The sequence below is a fragment of the Condylura cristata genome, unplaced genomic scaffold (genome assembly GCF_000260355.1).
Source record: "Condylura cristata isolate star-nosed mole 26May11 unplaced genomic scaffold, ConCri1.0 scaffold00029, whole genome shotgun sequence".
Lineage (NCBI taxonomy): Eukaryota > Metazoa > Chordata > Mammalia > Eulipotyphla > Talpidae > Condylura > Condylura cristata.
Window position 1 is genome coordinate 9221166 of NW_004567130.1, and position 20426 is coordinate 9241591.

The 20426-nt window shown below is 44.8% G+C and overlaps 1 protein-coding gene across 7 annotated transcripts in view; it reads left to right on the top strand.

Annotated features, from left to right (window-relative positions):
* MTMR3 (myotubularin related protein 3) overlaps positions 1 to 19889 on the top strand; it is a 115181-nt gene extending 95292 nt beyond the window's left edge. For 3 of the 7 annotated variants that reach the window (XM_012731075.1, XM_012731076.1, XM_012731077.1), the window contains 11 exons: positions 336 to 467; positions 1422 to 1533; positions 4594 to 4789; positions 5563 to 5748; positions 8590 to 8760; positions 10476 to 10621; positions 11357 to 12758; positions 13823 to 13933; positions 14392 to 14480; positions 15260 to 15286; positions 17099 to 19889. In XM_012731075.1, the coding sequence (XP_012586529.1) occupies positions 336 to 467; positions 1422 to 1533; positions 4594 to 4789; positions 5563 to 5748; positions 8590 to 8760; positions 10476 to 10621; positions 11357 to 12758; positions 13823 to 13933; positions 14392 to 14480; positions 15260 to 15286; positions 17099 to 17270 (2744 nt within the window). In that variant the 3' untranslated portion in view covers positions 17271 to 19889. The remainder of the gene's footprint in view (positions 1 to 335; positions 468 to 1421; positions 1534 to 4593; positions 4790 to 5562; positions 5749 to 8589; positions 8761 to 10475; positions 10622 to 11356; positions 12759 to 13822; positions 13934 to 14391; positions 14481 to 15259; positions 15287 to 17098) is intronic. The other 4 variants (XM_012731079.1, XM_012731078.1, XM_012731080.1 and 1 more) reach the window with 4 other exon arrangements.
* The last annotated feature ends 537 nt before the right edge of the window (positions 19890 to 20426 follow it).

Sequence of the window (20426 nt, forward strand, 5' to 3'; positions counted from 1 at the left end):
TGAATCCTATCACCCTCCACATCTCTGGCCTGTACCCCAGTTCTGTATGAATAAATAAATCTTAAAAAAAAAAAATGGTCTGTAGATATAGAAATGAGATCTAGCTGATTGGGTGATGTGGCCCCCATGTGTGCTCTGGCAATTGTTTTTGAGAGCAAATCTTCACTGACTTTCTGTAAGTAGTCAAAAAGAGAGGCCTATGTATCAAAGGTTTTGGTGAAAACTACTTGAAGGTATTTTTTTCCCCTTGAATCTGTGCCCGTGTTTTTATTTTGAACAATTCTGGGGGAGACAGATTCATTTAGTGTTTTCCTCCCTACTGCTGATGTTTCTAGATTCTTCTCTGTCAAATGCTTCAGGAGCAGAGAGTTTAGCCATCCAACCACAGAAGCTTTTGATTTTGGATGCACGCTCCTACGCAGCAGCTGTGGCAAACCGAGCCAAAGGAGGAGGCTGTGAGTGCCCAGGTGAGGTGTACAGTGTTTTCCCCACCCCAGTGTTGATGCCTTCTGTCCTGGTTAGTCTAGCCACGCCTAAGACTTAGCTCTCAACTTGACAGTGACTGTCAAGCCATGCTCTTTAGCTATCATAAGAGAACTGGAGCTTTTCTTTGTATTCTTAATGTTGTTATGTTCTTTTCAGAGAAGAAATGGAGGAGGAGGTGCAGTGAAACAAATAAATTTCTTCCCTGTTCCAAACTTGAGGTGATAAGGAAAGTAAATCCTCTCCATAATAGGACCTGTTGATGTTTGGAAACTGCTACTTTAGTGGCTCAATTTCTTAGTCATATTAAAGCTTTTTGTTGTCTTTGACAGTGGGTATGTTAATCACTGGCCTCACAGAAAAACTCCTCACAGTCTTCTATTTAAGAAACTTGGGGTGGAAATTGAAGCTGTAAATACCAAACTCTAGTAAAGCACCTCTGTTTTGATCTATAACATTGCTATTGTTTGAGTGCTGTTTCTTTAAGGAGAGATCCCTTCAGTGCCAGGCACGCAGAGAGCTGGAGACACCAAGCTCTTTAGATATGATCTAGGTGGAAATTAAAAACAGTTGTAACAGGGTGAAATTTGGATGCATGTTCTGCTAAGTTCTTTTTGGAGATTTCAGAGCTACAGTTAGAGGGACACCCCCAAGAAATAAACCTGGGGTTGAAATGGAATATATAGATCTTAAAAATAATAGCTTCTATTTTGTGATTATCTCCTCTACAAATCCACTCTTTTTGGAAAAATAGCTAAAACTCAATTACTGTTTTCTTCTCACAATAAAAGACACGGCTACTGGTATTAAAACATTGCAGTTTGACTAGTCAGCAGCTACAGTGGGTTTGTTTTAAAGCTAGTTTGTTGCTTTTAAATATGGCCATGTGGGCTTTAAATTCAACGTATGTGTATTTTCTTTATTGTTATTCTCTCCAGAGTATTACCCAAACTGTGAAGTTGTATTTATGGGAATGGCAAATATTCATTCAATTCGGAGGAGTTTTCAGTCTTTGCGATTGCTGTGCACACAGATGCCGGATCCGGGAAAGTAAGACATTGGTTTTAGCTTTAATTTTGCATTGCTCTTTCTTTATAAAAAGTGAGTTTGGAGGTGAGATGTCTTTCCTTCTATTTCTTGGTAATCCTCAGTTTTTCTTTGAATATCAATGTTAGTCTCTTTTCTGTGTTAGGATCATGGCAGTGCAAAGGAGGAGCTGAGAGAAAAATCCAACTCTTTGAAAGGTTTAAAACATTCAGCACAGAGTACATCTCAGCCCTCAGAATAGATGTATTGCCTCTTTGCTTTTCCTGAGACCTCTTGCTGCTTTGTTTGTATTGTTTTTGGCCCTAAGTAATTTAATTTTTTGGTTTCTGATATTTGATGGTGACTTATCTACAGTGAACTGAGGTGTTTTACCATGAAGAGTCAAGATTTGTAATGTTCTTAAAAGGGTTAAACTTTCTTTTAACTTGTCATCAGTTTCCTTCTAAATTTGCTTCTGATTTCTAAAGTGCCTTCTCATTTACTAAAAACATGATTATGATTTTTATTACTTATTCAAATGAGTGGCTGCCATTTTCAGTGAGGAAGGTGAAGTGATATCTCCCCCCAAAGAATTATTGCCAGATAAATATTTTAAAGCTCCTGTGTTACTATTTAAATGAGCCAAAAAAATGCCAGAGAAGTCCGAATTCTCTTTTCTGGTGTTTGTGCTGAAGCTCCTAACTGTTTCTTTGCATTCTGTTAAGCAGCTCTCACAGTCACACCAAGTTTTACAGCTTTCCTTATTTGATTTACAAAACCAAAAGACTGCCTGAACCACTTGTTCCAACTCCTGATAGCAAATGATTAAATTTATCACAGTTATAATCAGCCCAGAGGGTGAAGTACTTGTCCTTGGGGTAAAACCTGACCAAGAAATAAATTTGCTCTTCTCCTTTGGGGAGTTAGGCACTTGCATCTGCACAGCACGGCTGGAACTCAGCTGTTAACATTTTCTCTTCCCTAGAGATGGGGTATAGAAAGATCCTGGTTGCGAACTTAAAAGATATGTCTTTAATTGATTGTGGGACTTGGTTAGGTAACTTAATTATTGTAGCTATCAGTAAGATAGTCACATATGTATCTGTAAGATGAAAGAAAGGGCCTGATGTCCAGTAACTTCCATATATTAAAATTCTTTCTTAAAAAGATACTTTAACTTGAGTCAAAATGGTATGCTTAGCTTTCAGCTATTCCAAATGAATGTCAGAGGATTTTATTAAGGAAGGTTTTTCTGTATTTGGCAGAAAATCATAATGCAGTGCTGAAACAACCTTGTGCATACAAAGAAGCTATTGCACTGATGGGGACCAGCTATAAGCAAGCCTCCTGACACTAGTTTGTGGCTGTAGGGTGTGGTACATTTTTAATCCAGTTTGGGACTAGGATAAGAGAATGTGGAGTCTCTCAGCACCTCCTTGGTTGGCAGATTTTGGAGTGCAGTTTCTCTGTCAGGCATGGACATCAACTGGTATATAAGAGTAGTTCAGTTATGTTGAAGAAAACTTACAGTGGTTCTCTTCACCATTTTTCCAGGGGCCAGGAGATAATTTAATATTTTTTTCTCCTAAGCTTTATCTTCTAGTTTCTTTCAAGACTGTGGGGAATGAGAATAAGCAAATGGTATACTAGCAAAAAGTGTTTTTCAGTTACCTACTTAGGACATAGAAAATCTTGAGATTGAATTTAAACAGTAGAAATCTTGACTGTAGGCACTCTGGTGGGGGTACTGCTGTACCTGAGACACATGTTTGCCCTCTGAGGATCCAGAGCTTGGTTGGTAGATGAAGCCAATCCATGTGAAACCAGTGCACAATATTCTGTTTTTGTTTGCTTGGAAAGCCCCTCCTCCTTGGAGTATTCCCAAAATACATACTCAGTCCCCAAGGTTTAATAGGTCATTATAGCTTAGTCTTCCAAAAGCCTTCTCAGAACCCCATGAGAAGTACTTACTTCCTCCGCCTACTCAGTATTTAAAGGAATGGATTGTGGTCTTAATTATATCTTACTGCATTTTGAAGAAATCTGAGATTTGGGGAGGGGAGAGCAGATTGAGGGTTGGGATTCATAATAGGGCAAAAAATGTCTACACAGTTAAACAAAGTGTGATTAGCTTGTGATTGCTGCCAAGGGGGTAGTTTTGGAATATATTCCTGAAGGCCTTTTGATAAAAGGTTCTTCTAAGTCCCTGCTGAATCCAGCCTCTGCTAAACCCAGTAATTCTGTGTGGCTATTAGTGTTGAGATACGGGTGCTCTAAGTATCAGCCTGAGCCCATCCAGTGTCAGTGTGTATGCAGGACTTGCATGATGATAGGTGTTAAGGAGTGGGTAGTGACTGATGCTGTTTGCACTATTCTTGTATGTGGCATCTTGTGTAAATCTTGTAATGAACATATTTACATTTATGAATTTTCTTTTCCTGTTTTTCAACGGGACCTCCCTGGTGACACAATGGTTTAAAGTACAGCACTGCAAAGCTGGCTGCAGCCACTTTAGCACATGTTCAGTCCCTGGCCAGGAAGCTGACCCACAGGGCGCAGCAGACCTCTCCTGTCCCGCCTGCTGGCTCCCCTCAGGAGTGTACTTCAGTCTGCCTGTTCTGCTCCCTGCTCTGTCTCTGGTGAATCATCTTACCGCCCCTGCACCTCTGGCCTGTACCCCAGTTCTGTATGCATAAATAAATAAATCTTTAAAAAAAAATTCCCCCCCAAAACGTGGGCAGAATGCTATCATTAAGTATGAAATATGCTTTGTTTTACCTTTCAGAAGTAGCTGCATTTTCTTTAGGAGAAGAGTCTAGAGAAAATTACTTTTCTTAAATTGGGTATGCCTATACTGAGGGCTGAAAAACTTTTATCAGTTTTCTGGGAAAAAAGCCATAAGGTTTTTGGAACAAAAGGTGATTTTTCTCTGTTACATAGTAAGTCTTGGGTCTCATCCTTTTATCTACTTTATAAAGAAAAGGATTTTCTTGGAAGGAAAGTCTTTGGGAGTTGTGGTTTAATTTGACACATACATAGCATGATGTAAAAACCAGTATTACCTTATGTTTTTTATTTTTATAGTTGGCTCTCAGCTCTTGAGAGCACAAAATGGCTCCATCACCTGTCTGTGCTTCTGAAGTCGGCACTTCTGGTCGTGCATGCTGTGGATCGTGATCAGCGGCCAGTGCTAGCACACTGCTCCGATGGCTGGGACCGCACTCCCCAGATCGTGGCGCTGGCCAAGCTCTTACTGGACCCTTACTACCGAACCATAGAGGTACCTCCAAAAAGTAGGGTTTGGTGCTTCAGGATGAGTGGAGGGCGTTTATGCTGTTCTGCTTGTGGTGATTAGATCTAAAGGAAGTGAAATTTGTTTTAAAATTATCACTCCTTTATCTTGAACTAAATTGCCACAGTGCCTACCAGTTTTTATACAGCTTAAAGTGGGGCAGATTGTGGAAAATAGATATTAAAGATGTAAACATTTTGTAGTCTGTGTATTTGGAAAAGTTTTCACTGCCTCAGTAAAATGGAGCTACATACAGATCTTGGCATGTTTATTTTGGTAATAGATTGTCTAATTGGTATCACAGGGTTTTCCGTAGGGATAGAGGCGTACTCTGAAATAAGTAGGTTAAAGATGTATGAAATGCCATAAAGGTATTCTAAAATATATGTGGTATGGGTGGGGAAAGACTTTTATAACATGAATTTGTAAATATAATACCTAAAACAAAACTTAGAGAAATTCAGGGAAAAATGTGCCCAATTAAAGAGATTGAAAATGTAAATAGACTCAAGGAAGACTTAGGTAAATGGTTGCTTAGTAACTTTTTGATGCTCAAGGAATGGAATTGAGTAATTGGGAAGTTGTCCTAAGCATGTAGACACATGGAACCTTTGTTATGGTGCTAGGTCAGGGGCTCCTGATAGGCGTAGTGGAGGAGGGGGGGCTGCTGAAAGGGACCAGAGCTGTTAAAAAGGGTCTTGGGTCTGTTGCATTCTAGATAGATGAGCACAGATGGTCTCTCCTGGGTGTTTCTTCCACAGGGTTTCCAAGTCCTTGTGGAGATGGAGTGGCTGGATTTTGGCCACAAATTTGCTGACCGGTGTGGTCATGGGGAGAACTCTGACGATCTCAATGAGCGTTGCCCGGTGTTTCTGCAGTGGCTTGACTGCGTTCATCAGCTTCAGAGGCAGTTTCCTTGCTCCTTTGAATTCAGTGAAGCATTCCTTGTGAGTCTGGGCGTGTGATGCTTTGTTTTGGGGCCATTTCACATGAACTGCAACCTTTTCAGAATGTAATATCAATGTCTGTCTTTCTCCCATTTTTAGTAAAAAAAAAACAAAACAGTAAATTTATTTGTTTAGGTATGCAAGATTTGTGAAAATTCTTGAGTTGTTGGACTCACTTTTTTTAAATAACAGTTTATTTTTACATCATTTTGTACATTTTTTCCCCCATCTCAATTGTAATCACCAAGTCACCCGTGTGCCATCACCAAAATCCCGTGCACTTCCCTCCCCACCCCCCGTTTTTGATCCCATTTCCCACTCCACCCCCACAAAATGTCTCTGGTATATGGCTGTTCATTATTCTTGTTATTTTCTCGCCTGGTCCATTATACTCTGGCTATGAGTGAAACCATCCAGTATTTTTCTTTCTCTTTCTGGCTTATCTCACTAAGCATGATCTTTTTCAGCTCCATCCACGTTGCTGCAAAAGACATGTATTTCTCTTTTTTGGTTGCTGAGTAATATTCCATTGTGTATATATGTACCACATCTTTTTAATCCAGTCATCTACTTTTGGGCATTTGGGCTGCTTCCATGTTTTTCCAATTGTAAATAAAGCAGCAATAAACATGGGGGTGCAGGTATCTTTTTGAATCAGTGTTTTTGTGTCTTTTGGGTAGATACCTAGGAGTGGGATTGCTGGGTCATAAGGAAGCTCCATGTTTAGCAGTTTGAGGAACCTCTGGACTCACTTTTTAAAGGGGATGATAGAAAGTACATAACAGAAGCAAATAGAATGTCAGTCTATTTCAATCCATTTAACATACCCCTCATATCTGTCTCATGCTCTCTGCTGATGTGCCTTTTGTTCCAGCTCCTGTCCCCCTCCTCTCCTCAGCTGCTTGGCTCCAGCAGCTTTCCTCTGCCTCTTACATTGGTGTGCTCCCCTCTTCACTAAGTCATTGCCATCAGTATACAGACATGATGTAGTGCCTACATTTCATAAAAACCTAGTCTCCATCTTGTATCCTCCTGTAATTCTCGATTCTCTATTACCATTGACAGCATAGGTCCTCAAGTCTTCTGCATTTACTATCTCAAATTCCTTTCCTGTCTCTTTTAAATTAGCCCATCAGGTATTCATCTTAATACTTTATCAGAGCTGTTGTGGTTATGGTGATTAGTGACCTTCACATTGCTAATCCAGTGATCAGCTCTTAGTTGTTGTCTTCATCCAACATTAATACTTGGCACAGTTCAGTCATTTCATTCACTTATTTAGTTGACTCCCAGCATTCACACACTCTTAGTTCTACTCTTACCTCACCAGCTGGTCCTTTCTGTCCCTTTGCTGATTCCTGATTATCTTCTTAGTACAGAATGTTGGCATGCCCCAGCTTCCAGACTGCTTCTCTATCTATACTTCCTCTCTGGGGAATCTCATCCAGCCAATCCAGTGGCTTTAATTGCCCTGTAGGACTCCTACATTTTTGTATCTTTAGCTCAGATCACTTCATTTAACTCTAGACTCACATATTTAACTGTGACTACCCAGTATTTCCACTCATATGTCTTAGTTGTTTCTCATGTAATATGTTTGAAATTTGGTTTTTAATTTCCACATCTCCTCACCCCAAAACCTAATTTTTCAGAAGTCTTTTAATTTCATCAAGCGACAACTCAATATTTCCATTTACTTAGGGCAAAAGCTTTATATCACTGAAGCTTCCAAAGCAGGGAGGCACTGGGTGAGGTGTAAGAACCAAGAGGAAGGAAGCATAATGGACTGTGGAGTAGATTCTGGGTGATTTGGTGGTGGGTACCCTACAGTGGTAATAGTTGATAGAACCCTAATCTTTCCATAATTAAAAAAATTAATACCAAATAAATATATCAGTCAGATATAAAAGAAAAACAACTTTCATCCTCAGTTCTCCTCTTTCTTTTATAATCCACATTTAGACTGTCAGCAGGTTCTGTATCTGCTTTCAATATATATCTAAAACCTGATTACTTACTGTTAACTCTATTGTTGGCCACACTACTCCAATCCATCATTCTTGCTCCATTTCCACAGGGTCAATCCAGCAAAGGGTTTCTTCAAAACAAAATTCTCTGCTCAGAAACCTACAGTGACTTTGCACTTTATGGAAGTCAGAAGTATTAAAATGTCTTCAGGGGTTGGCTAGAGGTCTCCTGTCTAGCCTTTAATTTCTACCATTCTCCTTCCTATGCAGTGTCATTAACTCATAGTCACCTGTGTTCCTCAGAAATCACAGCAGCTCTCAGCCAAGACCATTCTGCTTGCCTTTGCCTCTGCCTCGGAGCATTTCCCCCAGATAACTTCATGACCCGCTTTCTCCCTTCAGTCAGGTCTTAGCCACGCTGCTCACATATGCCCAGTCCCTTTTACCCTCTCTTACTGTTGTCCATAGCACTATCGTCCTCTCTCTCACAACTAGTAAAAGTTCCATCAGGGCAGCAGAGCTATCTAATTATTATTCTAAAACCTAGCACCCAGAAATGTCTGGGTCATGTGAGATGTACAATAACAGTTTGTTGAGTGGAAATATGTGTGCTCTCCGCTGATTCTCAGTTGGGTCACACTCTAACCTCCTCCTGAACCTAGATTGTGTGCTGTGTTGCTCTAGTGGGGGTAGCTGTCAACTTTGTTAATCAAACACTTTGCCAGAGAGGTGGCTATCGTGTAGGTAATTCACTTCTCCTTAACCAATTGTGAACTGAAGTGTTGTCAGTGATATTGGGGAATGTGACTGAGCTAACCTTCCCCCAGAGAGTGTGTATCCTATTGTTTCATTTCACTTCTTTGGACTCCCACAGGTGAAACTGGTGCAACATACCTACTCCTGCCTCTTTGGAACATTCCTGTGCAACAATGCCAAGGAAAGAGGGGAAAAGCATACTCAGGAACGGACATGTTCTGTGTGGTCACTGCTTCGGGCAGGCAACAAGGCTTTCAAAAACCTACTGTATTCCTCCCAGTCAGAAGCCGTATGTATCCTTTCAGCATACATGTACTCTTCAGCCTTTTCTCTCTGATCAGTAAAAGGAATTTGAGGGTGGAGACATACAGAAGTGACCATTTTCTTGAAGCATTTCTGCTGTCTCTAGATGAGTTGGTCCCATTTTTTTCTTACCACACTGTTCTGAGAAAGGCCTTTTTCATGGAAATGTACTAACCTGCTTTTGACTACTTTCTGTTCAAAGTGACTTGATTAACACATCACCACTTTGTTGCTCTAAACATGAATCTTTTCTGATATCTCCTCATCCCTTAATGAGGACTCAATTTATTTGTTCTGTCTGATGGGTGGAAGAGACTCTTAAACTGTTCCCTGGATGCCTGTGATAGGTTAGAAGGTGCTGCCATCAGAGCCCCCAGCACCCACCCAGTGTCAACAGCCAACTATATACACTGCAGCTTCTGTCTCAGAGAGCAGAAAACTGTGTGACATGAGCATGTGTGACTGTGATTCTCTGCTCACATGGAAAACTGGCAGGCCTCTTAAAACTTTGTTCCTAAAAGGAACACCTTCTGTTAAGCAATGGGAAAGGAGGACATAAGGCACTTTCTGTGTTAATACTGGCAATCTTCCTTTTGTCAGAATGCATCTTAAATTCTTCAGTCAAAAGGAGGCTAGTCTGGACCTCCCTGGTGGCATAAGGGTTAAAGTCTCAGCACTGACAAGCTGTTGGCAGTCATTGCAGCAGGAGTTCGATCCTTGGCCAGGGAGTTAACCCACATGTTCTACCCACTACTCCCCTCAACTGTGTATTTCAGTCAGTCCGCCTGTTCGGCTTCACACCCTGGACCTCTGGCCAACACCCCAGTGCTTGTGTGCATAAACAAATAAAAACAACTCTTCAGAAGGAGGCTAGTCAGAGGATATATTGCTTTGTTGCACTGCTTACTACATTAAAGTAGTCAAAGGCAAGATGGAAGCTAACTAGTTTTCTGTCTCTTTCACTGTGCCTGCTGGGGAAGTAACAATATAGGAAGAAAAGTCCCTCCTTTTCACATGATTAATTTATATGATCCCATAAAACAGGCTTGATAGTGCTTCTGAAGCCAATTTATTTATTTGTGCATACAGAACTGGGTGCAGGCCAGAGGAGCAGGGGCAGTGAGAGGATTCACCAGAGACAGAGTAGGAAACAGAGTAGGCAGACTGATGAAGTACACTGCTGAGGGGAGCCGTGGGTGGGTCAGGAGAGGTCTGCTGAGCCATGTGGGTTAGCTCCGGGACAGGGATCGAACCTGCACTGAAACATCTGTGGCTTACCTGCAGTGCTGTTCCTTACCCCTTGCATTACCAGGAAGGGCCCTGAAGCCAATTTTTTATACCCCAAACAGTCACCATCTAGCTGAATGACTCACTTTCTTACGCAGTAAAAACAACAAATTACACTGATGAAAGTCATTCATTCAATAAAGGTGTCCTAAGAAATAATTAATAAGCAATGAGTCTTTTAAAATGCTTTAGATTTTCATGCCCATAGGGGGCTCTCTAGTGAAAATGTTAACCAAAAAAAAAAAAAAAATCTACAGTGCTATTCTTGGCCTTCTTAGGAGAAAATTACCTGTGCCATTGGTAGTAACACCTTTGGGAATTTTGCTAAATCTTTTGGGTGTACCAACTTGGTATTTATCTCGACCTTTGTTTCTAAGAGATTTGTTTACACTGTGCCCTGTGCGCTCTCCTCAGGTACTGTATCCTGTGTGCCACGTGCGCAACCTGATGCTGTGGAGTGCAGTGTACTTGCCTTGCCCGTCCCCATCCACCCCTGTGGATGACAGCTGTGCACCATACCCGGCCCCTGGCACCAGCCCTGATGACCCGCCCCTGAGCCGGTGAGCCCAGGGTTGATGATGCCAGTACATTGAATTCATTGTGGTGTGTCCCTGTGTCAGGATGCACCCAGGGATTGTTAGAGACCGCGGTGTCAGCTATCTCCCTACATCCCTCTTTGAAGTTTCTTCATGGGCAGTATAATATTTCTAGCTATGAGACCATAAACCAGAACCTCATTTCCTGAAGGGTGTGGGACCCTGATAACACATGGCCCTGTAGTATGCCCTGAGCAGTTTTCTCACTGATGAAGCAAATCCTCTGGGGCCTTTGTGGCCAGCTTCTGTCTGGTCATTCTTCCCTGTCATGATTTGTCTTCTTGGGCTTAAAAGGCAGATGCTGTCAGGTGATACCATTCTACAGAATGGTAAATAGTAAATTATTGTAATTTAAAATATAATATCAAGAAATTAGCATTACTATTTTCTTTCACCATTAGTTGAGAAACAGAACAGTATCATCAAGAATGTCTTTGGAAAATACCATTGGCTCTTAACTTACTGGTATGTTTTGGGCTTGGGTTAGGGTTGGTGCAAGAGAAAATGTGCAGACTAGAAAAAACTCACCTGGAGCTTTGTATTTCAAGTAATCTGAGCTTCATTTCAGAGATCCCAGAACTTCTTGAGTAACTGTAATGGATCCAGTCATGAAACAACTGCCTATCAAACCTGTTGTCGCCTGCTTGCTTCTGAACAACTACAGATTTTCATTTCTCCTCCTAAACTCTTCTCTTTCAGGCTACCAAAGACTAGGTCATTTGACAATCTGACTACAGCCTGTGACAATACCGTGCCTCTCGCCAGTCGGCGCAGCAGTGACCCCAGCCTGAATGAGAAGTGGCAGGAACACCGGCGCTCACTAGAATTGAGCACCCTGGCTTGTCCTGGCGAAGAGCCTCTTGATCCTGACAGCCTTGGAAAGCTGGCCAAAGTCCAGGGAGGTGCAGAGCTGTCTGTTGCAGCTGGAGTAGCTGAGGGACAGATGGAGAACATTTTGCAAGAGGCCACCAAAGAGGAGAGTGGGGTAGAAGAGCTTGCCCATAGGGGGAGCGTTGAAGTACATGTGGTCAAAGAGGAGACTCTCTTTGGGAAGGAGAACAAGGGGAAGACTTCTGAGGGCTCAGGCAGTATCCTTCATCAAGAACCAGAACTGGTCAGTGGGGCTCTGAGGAGCTACCCAGACACCACCCTGTCTCTCTTTTCACAGGATATCCCTCAGCAGCAGGGTGAACATGGTGTTCTTCCCAATTCTTTCCAGGAGTCCCACAGAGGAGAGGATGTCCTTGAGGAACAACCTCAAATAGGAGCCATCCCAGAGGACAGGGAGGAGGAAGCAGTTCTTCCAATCCTAGTTGATGCAAAAGTTGGCTATGGTACCTCACAGTTAAATTCTCTGTTGCCTTCCCAAGTCCCATTTGAGGCCAGGGGACCCAACATGGACAGTTCCATAGACATGTTATTGGAAGATCAGAAAAGTGGGTCCCAGGGCATTAATAGACCTTGCCTGGTAAACAGAGGCAGCTTAGGTGTCAAGGACTTACTTCCTCAAGCAATGGAGACCAGGCCTTCAGAAAGAAGCCTAGTTGAGAGGCCCCAGGTAGGCTCTGTGGTGCATAGGACTTCCCCTGGCAGCACCCATGGCCCAATGCTTTCTCCTTGTGCCTTGCCTTCAGCCGAATGTAAAGAGGGTCCTGTGTGCAATGGTGCCCCAGAGATGGAAAATAAGGCCTCAGAGCAGCCCCCAGGGCTTAGCACTCTGCAGAAATACCCCACTCCCAATGGCCACTGCACAAATGGGGAGGCTGGTAAGAGCAAGGACTCACTGAGCCGCCAGCTGTCTGCCACGAGCTGCAGTTCTGCTCACTTATACTCCAGGAACTTGCACCACAAGTGGCTGCACAGCCACTCTGGGAGACCCTCTGCCACAGGCAGCCCTGACCAGCCCTCCCGCAGCCACCTAGATGATGATGGCATGCCTGTGTACACGGACACTATCCAACAGCGCCTGCGTCAGATTGAGTCAGGCCACCAGCAGGAAGTCGAGACCTTGAAGAAACAAGTCCAGGAGCTGAGGAGCCGCCTGGAGAGCCAGTACCTGACCAGCTCCTTACACTTCAATGGGGACTTTGGTGATGAAGTGGTGAGTTCACCATGGTACCTCCCTACGTGCATGGCGCATACTCAGCTGCACACTGGAGCTGGGTGCCTTTGAACCTGAGCCTGGTGATGGGTACAGGTTGGAGAGGCCAGTGTAGCCCTGTTGACAGAGGCTGGCTGGAGGTTAGCCCCAGCCATGTGAATGGCAGCCTGCCCCTTTTCTGCCTTGCTTATTTTCTACATGTGTCCTGTTTAGGCAGCTAGAATACGGAGGAGAGTTAGCACTTGGCTAGGTGGTTGGTCAGATCTCTTCAGAGAGGATCATATGAAGGGTTTGAACTCCTGGGCAGAACTAACATTTATAGGGCACTGTCAAATATTCCTGTCAAATTGTAGTGCCTGTCTTACCCCAGCAGGTAGTAGACTAAGCCTCCCCAAACATGGGCTGTGGTTGTGAAAAGCTTAAGGGTTTTTAAAATAGGTATTTGTAGCGCAGCAAAGGGGTAGGGATTGGTCTTAAGTCTGTCAAGTTAGCGCTGTGGGACCTGGTGGCTGGAAGTAGAGGTACCTGAGGGGAAGTTCTCCAGGAGGTGATAGCCTCACTAAGTGGATCTGACTGATGTTCAAGTCTTGGAGTCAGCCTAGCTCTGAAGCAGTCACTGTACACTAAAGGCGGGCTCATCCAATGACTTCCAGTTCAAACTGACTTCTTGGTTTTTCCTTCATACTAATAATGGTTTCTCATTTTCCCAAAGAGTCCTTCCGAGAAAGGAGACTATGCCCCAAAGCACTGAGTTTTAACTAAGTGGCAGGGTTGGGTTGACAGCCCTGCTGGAGCAGCTGACACTCAGAGAGTTCCTAATCCACCCTGGTCACTTCTACCCCACTCAGTTCCTGGAACCCAAGGCCCATCTTTTTACTCCAGAGTCACAGCATTATAACCTTAGATCTGTGTATCTCTCTGCACCTGCTCAACTCATATCTCGAAGGCTGATGTACCAGCAGATTTGGCAGCCCTAATACTCAGGCCCACCCAAAGTCATCAAGCCCTTTCTTCTGGGAGGAGACCCAGGTTCATTCTGTTCAGCTGTGTTTGTTTGCCAACAGACTTCAATCCCCGACTCGGAAAGCAATCTGGATCAGAACTGTTTGTCTCACTGCAGCACAGAGATTTTCTCTGAAGCCAGCTGGGAGCAGGTGGATAAACAGGACACGGAGGTACAGGCTCAGCCCCTGTTCTGAGTGCCGTCCATGCTACAGTTTTACAGTTCTCTACCCCCCTCCTTAACCCACGCCCCTGGCTAAGAAATGACCTCATAACTCACTTAGCCTTCAGCCTCTGTCTCACTATTGTGACTCCCCATCAAGCCTAGAATTTTTGAGCCAGGGAAACTCAGCAAGCTGGCCCTTTTTCCTCGTCTCTATGAACTGGAACCATGCCAGCTTTTATAACAACCCAGGGTGCTGCAGCCTGCCACCATTACTTCAGGGGAGTTTGGAATCCCTTCCAGGGAAACGATTTGGATTGGCGCCTTTCTTGTACTGCTGACCTCAGACTTGCTGGTCTGGTGCCACTGGAGCCAGAGTGATCCTGGTGACTTGTCCCAGCATGGCTCTCCTGGCTCCAGCTGGATGACCCATTTCCTGTCACTAACCTGGCCCCATCTGTTTTACAGATGACCCGTTGGCTTCCCGACCACTTGGCTGCCCACTGCTACGCATGTGACAGCGCCTTCTGGCTCGCCAGCAGGAAGCACCACTGCAGGTGCCATTGCGGGGTGTGGTGGGATGGGCCAAGGTGTGGAGGCTGAGATTTGGCCTGGAGTCAGCAGACTGGAGACATGGCAGGCACCTGGCTGGCTGTGTTCTGTTTGAGGCAGACCCCAGGGCCTGTAGGACCCAGACTCATCTTTTGTGCCTCTGAAATTGACGTTTTGCAGAAATGTATTTGGTGTTTTCCAGTTCAGAGGATCATGACTAAAATTTGAAGTATAAAATTGATAAACCCTTTTTGTTTTGTTTTGCTTCCCAGATTGGTGGAGCAACTGCCATCATCCAAAACACCATTTCTTATCCCAAGAATACAATTTTTTCCCATTCAGCATGACTGCTATGAGCAAAAATAGTTTTCCTTCTATGGGAAGGGAACTTCATTTTCCTACACTTTATCCTGCTCCTGACTCCAAACTTGTTTCCCTTGGACCAGTGATGAGCCGATGTAACTGGGGTTGTCGTAGGGACAGCTGAGGGCATAGTCTTAAGTCCTTAAGGCCCCTCACTTTTCTATCTCTGTTGGGGTTGTGAATTGCTAGGGATGTCTTGCCCCAGCTGAAGTGATGACTGGTGGATGATCAGTATTGTTGAGGTAGAAAATTTATCTGAGTTGTGATACAGCTTGCCCACAGAGTGGCCCTGGATTGAAAATGGAACCACCTCTTTGTCTAATAATGATGTTTCTAAGACTGTATGTCTCCCCACACTCCACCCCAAGCCCAAATGTCTTTGGTTGGCTTCTCCTCTGAGCTCTTTCTCCCCTCCTTGCAGGGACACTGACCGTGTTGATCAAACGTGGTGAGCATTTGCAACAACCTGTCTGTGATGTCTGCACATCTACAATAACTTCTTCACACTAACGCTGCTACTGCCCCCTCTCTGCACTCATTGGAATGAAGTCTGGGGTTGGGAGTGACAGGCAGGCAGTTGGGCGTGGAGATGGGGGTGGGGACCAAAGCAGCTTCCTGAGACCACTCCAGTCTTGCAGTCCCCTCCTGGCAGTGCAAGTCAGATGAGCTATCTTGATAATGACAAGTCACTGTGCTTTTGCAGGGCCTGGTTTAGTGGAGTAACAGGTGGATTTCTAGAGCTGTTTCTTTCAGGTCAGTCACTCATTAAGAAATCAGAATAATGCTAGTGACTTCCGAGTCAAACAGCATCACTGTTCTTTAAGAAATCAGGCCCAAACAAGGGTGATCTTGCCAGAAAACTGTTCTAGCATGGAAAACTCTAAAGGAAGATTCCACTTAGGGTCTTTCAGAATCCCTTGAAAACAGCCAGAAGAATAACTTATCTGATCAAATTCCTGTTAGGATTCCCACCTGATGTGAAATGTTGTTATTCAGAAACAGATTTGGTCATTTTTCTGTGTAATCACAGGCTCTTGCCTAGTTTTTGTTTCTTGTGAAGTACTGCATTCTAGATTATTTGTGTGCGCATGTGCGCATTTTCTCTGTCCTTCCATTGCCTATGTCTAGCCTCTTCCTTTTGTGGTTTCTTTTGTTCTCAAAGGGCAATTCCGTATTCTTGCCTCATGCCTGGTCCTTAATCCAGCAGTGGGTTTGGATTCTGAGTAGGATATATGAAAAGGTAATGAGCGTTGCTGGCTAAGGAGGATTTTTTCCTTTAGCTGCTTTCCCCAGGTCATTGGTGGGCTGTGTTGGGCTCCCTGGAGTCTCCCATTCTTGAGCCCATTGGGACTTATTTGTACTTTGGGGACCAGGAAAAATAGAGTTGTAAGATGGACAGAAATGCATCCTCTGCATTCCTTTTCCATTTCCCATACAGGGTCTGTTTGGGTATGTGGACTTGTGCTGCACAGGCACATCAGAGCTGGGCTTTCAAGTGGAGAAGAGAGGCCTGGAGCTCGATAAATTCAGGACTTCAATTAGCCTTGATGTTCCCTAGAGATCCATGGGGCTAGGGGGCCAAACCATAATTGACTGACACCTGTCTAATAAGGGGGTATGGTGCACGTGTGTTCATCTGTGCTCTTGTCTTTTCACCTTGAGCATGTGTCACTGGTTGCTTGTCTCTGGCTTTGCATGCTGACAGCAGAGCAGTCCTAGGTGGAAGCTGTGTATTGGTGTTGCTGCCTCTGAGCCTCTAAGCTAGCCTGTTACGCTAGGTTTCTCTCTCCCCTGCTGGACTGAGTAGTTGTCCTCACATCTGAGGGGCTTGGAGGCAGTTCCACTGGACTTTGGCCTCTCTGTAATCATGAGCTACACAAAAAGCCTTTGCCCAGGTGTCTATGGCCCATGGGTTTTCCTGGGTCAGGACTTGCCCATTGAGCTAGCAGCTGCTTCTGTCTTCAACCCATTTGTTCTCATGGGTCTCTCTGGAGCAGCATCCTCCTGACACCTGATAACCTTGAGCCATAATGGTGAGGTAGCCAACCAAGTGTCCTTGGGCCTGAAGTAGAAGTGGTATGTGACTGTATTTGGGAGGGATCCCCTCCCTGCCCTGCTTGTTCCTGGGCTAGATAAATGAAAGTGTTCAATCTTAGAGGAGTCTCCAGCACATCTGAATTTCACACAACAAAGTTCTGGTTTTCCCACTGCATACCTGCTACCAAAACTAACATTATTTTGTTCTTTTTCTCATCTTAAGGAATTGTGGGAATGTATTTTGCTCCAGTTGTTGTAACCAGAAGGTTCCAGTTCCCAGCCAGCAGCTCTTTGAACCCAGTCGAGTCTGCAAGTCTTGCTATAGCAGTCTACATCCCACGAGCTCCAGCATTGACCTTGAACTGGACAAGCCCATTGCTGCCACTTCAAACTGAAGCTCAGTGACCTGGGGCGGGCAGAGGCAAAGCTGCTGTTCCTCTGACAGGCCCACATAGCCTGGGCAGACCAAGAGGCCCGTGCATTTGGAATGGGGGCATGGAACCACCTGTGCGGCGTGACAGAAACTTGGGATGTACCACTGGATTATAGATTGAGTTTTCTTTCCTGCCCCCCCCTCTTTTCCATACTCCCTCTACCTCCAAAAAAGAGAAAAATCCTCTAGTTGTGGTCCCCTCCCACCCCCCCTTCTGATGGAACACCAGAGGTTGCCAGGGCTCCCATAACTGTTGAGTCACTTGCTATCAGACAATGCTGAGGGTTGGCTTAGTTCCTCAGGATGGTGGAGGCTGGTCAGTCAGGAGTAGAGACCTCAGATAGTGAGCTGGGGGGTGGCAGGTGGGGGAAGCCAGTGCTAATATTTGTGGCCCTTTCTCATGCCACCACCACATGGGAGCTGGTTGGGAAACTGTTGCTGCTAGGGAGACTGGAAGTAACTTCCCTAAGAGCACTGCCTTTGGTACCTCTTCCTCTTGAGAGGGTCTGGACCAGTCCCATTTCACAGATAGTTAAAGGCAAATGGCTTCTGGAGGGGTGGGCACATTCTGAAGACCCCCGCTTTGGGAAAGGAAGGTGTAATCTTTGAGGCAAGCAAGAAGGTCTGGGAACAGCAAGCATACCCTCCCCCATGAGATGCTGGGATTCTGATTTTAACATGACCCAGATATTCAGGGCTCCCTTCACTGTCAGAGGTCTGCTTCCCCTGGCCAGACTGTAGCACTTCCCATCCTCAGGCATAAGTGTTCAGATTAGCTGGAGTGCAGTGTGTCCTGCTGTGGCTAAGGCCAATGTCAAGACCTATCCTGAGCCAGACATAATCTGGAAGGCATTCCAGGGCTTGGTCTCCCAAACAATCTTTCTCGGTCAGCACAGTGAAATCCAGACTCAGGGTTCCAAAAATTCCCCATCCCCAACCAAACAAATCATGGATTTCCCCCCTCAAGGGGCGGGGGCGGGGTAAAATCAGCCTTTCTGAGTACAAGTCTCTGGAACAGGGAGAATGTCCCATACAATCAACCTCCCTCCCTTTTTGGGGCGGCAGGAAAGGCTCACCAGTCCCACTGCCCTATTCCTGTGTTGCCTCAGTGGGCATGTCTGGCTGCTGGTCAGGCCACTTGGTGACACTGCAGGATTCCTTAGAGAAGTGACATCACTTATAGGAGATGCAGGGCACCTTTCCTCAGAAAGCTTTGGTGTGGTCCAGAAAGAGCCTTAAATCAAGAATGTTTGTGGTGGAAGTGGAGGTGGATATGGGGAAGAGTGGAAAGAAGTTTGGGTTTGTGCTTTGTAATCTTGGCATCCATATTTGTGCCTGCCCTTCCTCTTAGAGGGAAAGGGCCATGCTTGGCTCTGCTAATAGCTGCTAACTGGTAACAGGGCAGATGGTGATGAAAGCTGGGGTGAGGCCAGGGATCTCTCTGACCCTTAGAAGCAACTCCCTGGCCACGGACAAGTTATGTCTCAGGAAGGTGGCTCCTGTGTGTGCCTGGGTATGTTTAAGACGTGGCCTAGAAGCCTTCCCTGGAGCTGTCAGTCCAGGCAAAGCCAGAGCATCTGAGTGCGTCTTCCCAGTGGCAGCAGGTTGCTCAGAGTTTGAATTTAATAAAACAGGGTGTAGTTCTTCTCCACACTTCGTGTGGTCTGACCATGCCGGTCAGAAGTCAGTCTAATGGAATATTGTGCAGTTCCTAGTGACAGGTGCCAAGAGGTTATGATACGGGTTTCTTGGGTCTGATGTACAGTGTGAATAAATGCTTGCAGCTTTTAGCCCTTTTTTGATCAATGAAGCACTTTTTTATTAATATTTTTCTTTGTATGTAAAGGAGGAACCATAACTCTCCATAGATGTACATATAACCCTTTTCTCCTAAAGAGGAGTCAGTCAGTGCTCCTATATTTTTCATTTTTTGTCAAAGCAAGAAGTAAATACTTTAGAATTGTTAAATATATAAATAAAGTGAATAAAGTTTAGTGTTCCGCATGGTAGCTTTTGCTAACATGTTCTAATTTCTTTTCCCTATGGTTTATCTGCTCTTCATCCCTCTTCCCTCTTATACAGAAGCAGTTTGAGGTGCTGCTGGGAAACTGACACCTGGCAAAGGAAGCTACGATTTTCGACTCTGGACCTTGGCAAGGAGCTGCTCCCCAGTGCCCGAGCACGGGAACACAGTTCCGTAGGATGGTTTTGCGTCTAACATCTTCCAGGCTAAAAAAGGCAAAGTAGTCAGGCATCTTAGTAATCAGCAATTCTTATCTGGAGAATTGAGCATCGATAGTAATTAAAACTACCTCTGGCTTCCAGGCTCCTTTTTGCACTGCTCTGATTATAGGGCAGTACTCTGGCTTTTCAATTCTACCCCACCAAGGAATGTCATCTGCAGTGGAGTGGAAGGAGACGCTGGGTTGGGAGGGCTGTCGTCATTCTTGGACGAGAAAATATGGGTGGACAGAGACCTTGAGGGCCGAAACATCAGATTAATGTCCCTAACTAGAGGTCTCTGCCCCCTGCTGCCACACACTTCTTAGATCTGTAACCAACCAAGGCTACATAATACAGTCGTTTGACTAGTTCTTTGCAGGGTGTGGATTTTCTTTTCTCCATGTCATTACTGAGTATCCATCCCAACTTGAGTGACCTGCTCAGAACCTCTTTGAAAGCCTTGACCCTTTGGCTCTCCAGGGTCATTTTCTGGATTTATTCTCTAAAGTATACAAGCATGGTTTGAAAGCCATGCATGCTGCCTAGCAGGGGACGGGAAACTAGCCTGTCACTCAGGGAGTCAGTCTGCTAATCCCACTTGTAAAAACATGAGTATGTGTAGGAACCAGTATGTATATACATAGCTTCTACCATTCCTAAGAGCTAGTGAGCTAGCTAGCCCTCAGTCAGTTAAAACAGTAGCAGAACTTAGGGCTGTTGGGGCCTATAGATGGGGAGGTAAAGAATCAAGTGAAACGTGCAGTGTGGCCCAATGCCAAGGAATTGTCCTGTGGATGGTGGCTGTACGTGGATAAAAGCAGTTCCATTTGGGCAGGGCCAGCTTCCTTTAGGTGGACCTGTGGGGACATTCTGGCTGATACAGTGGGGTGCTAAC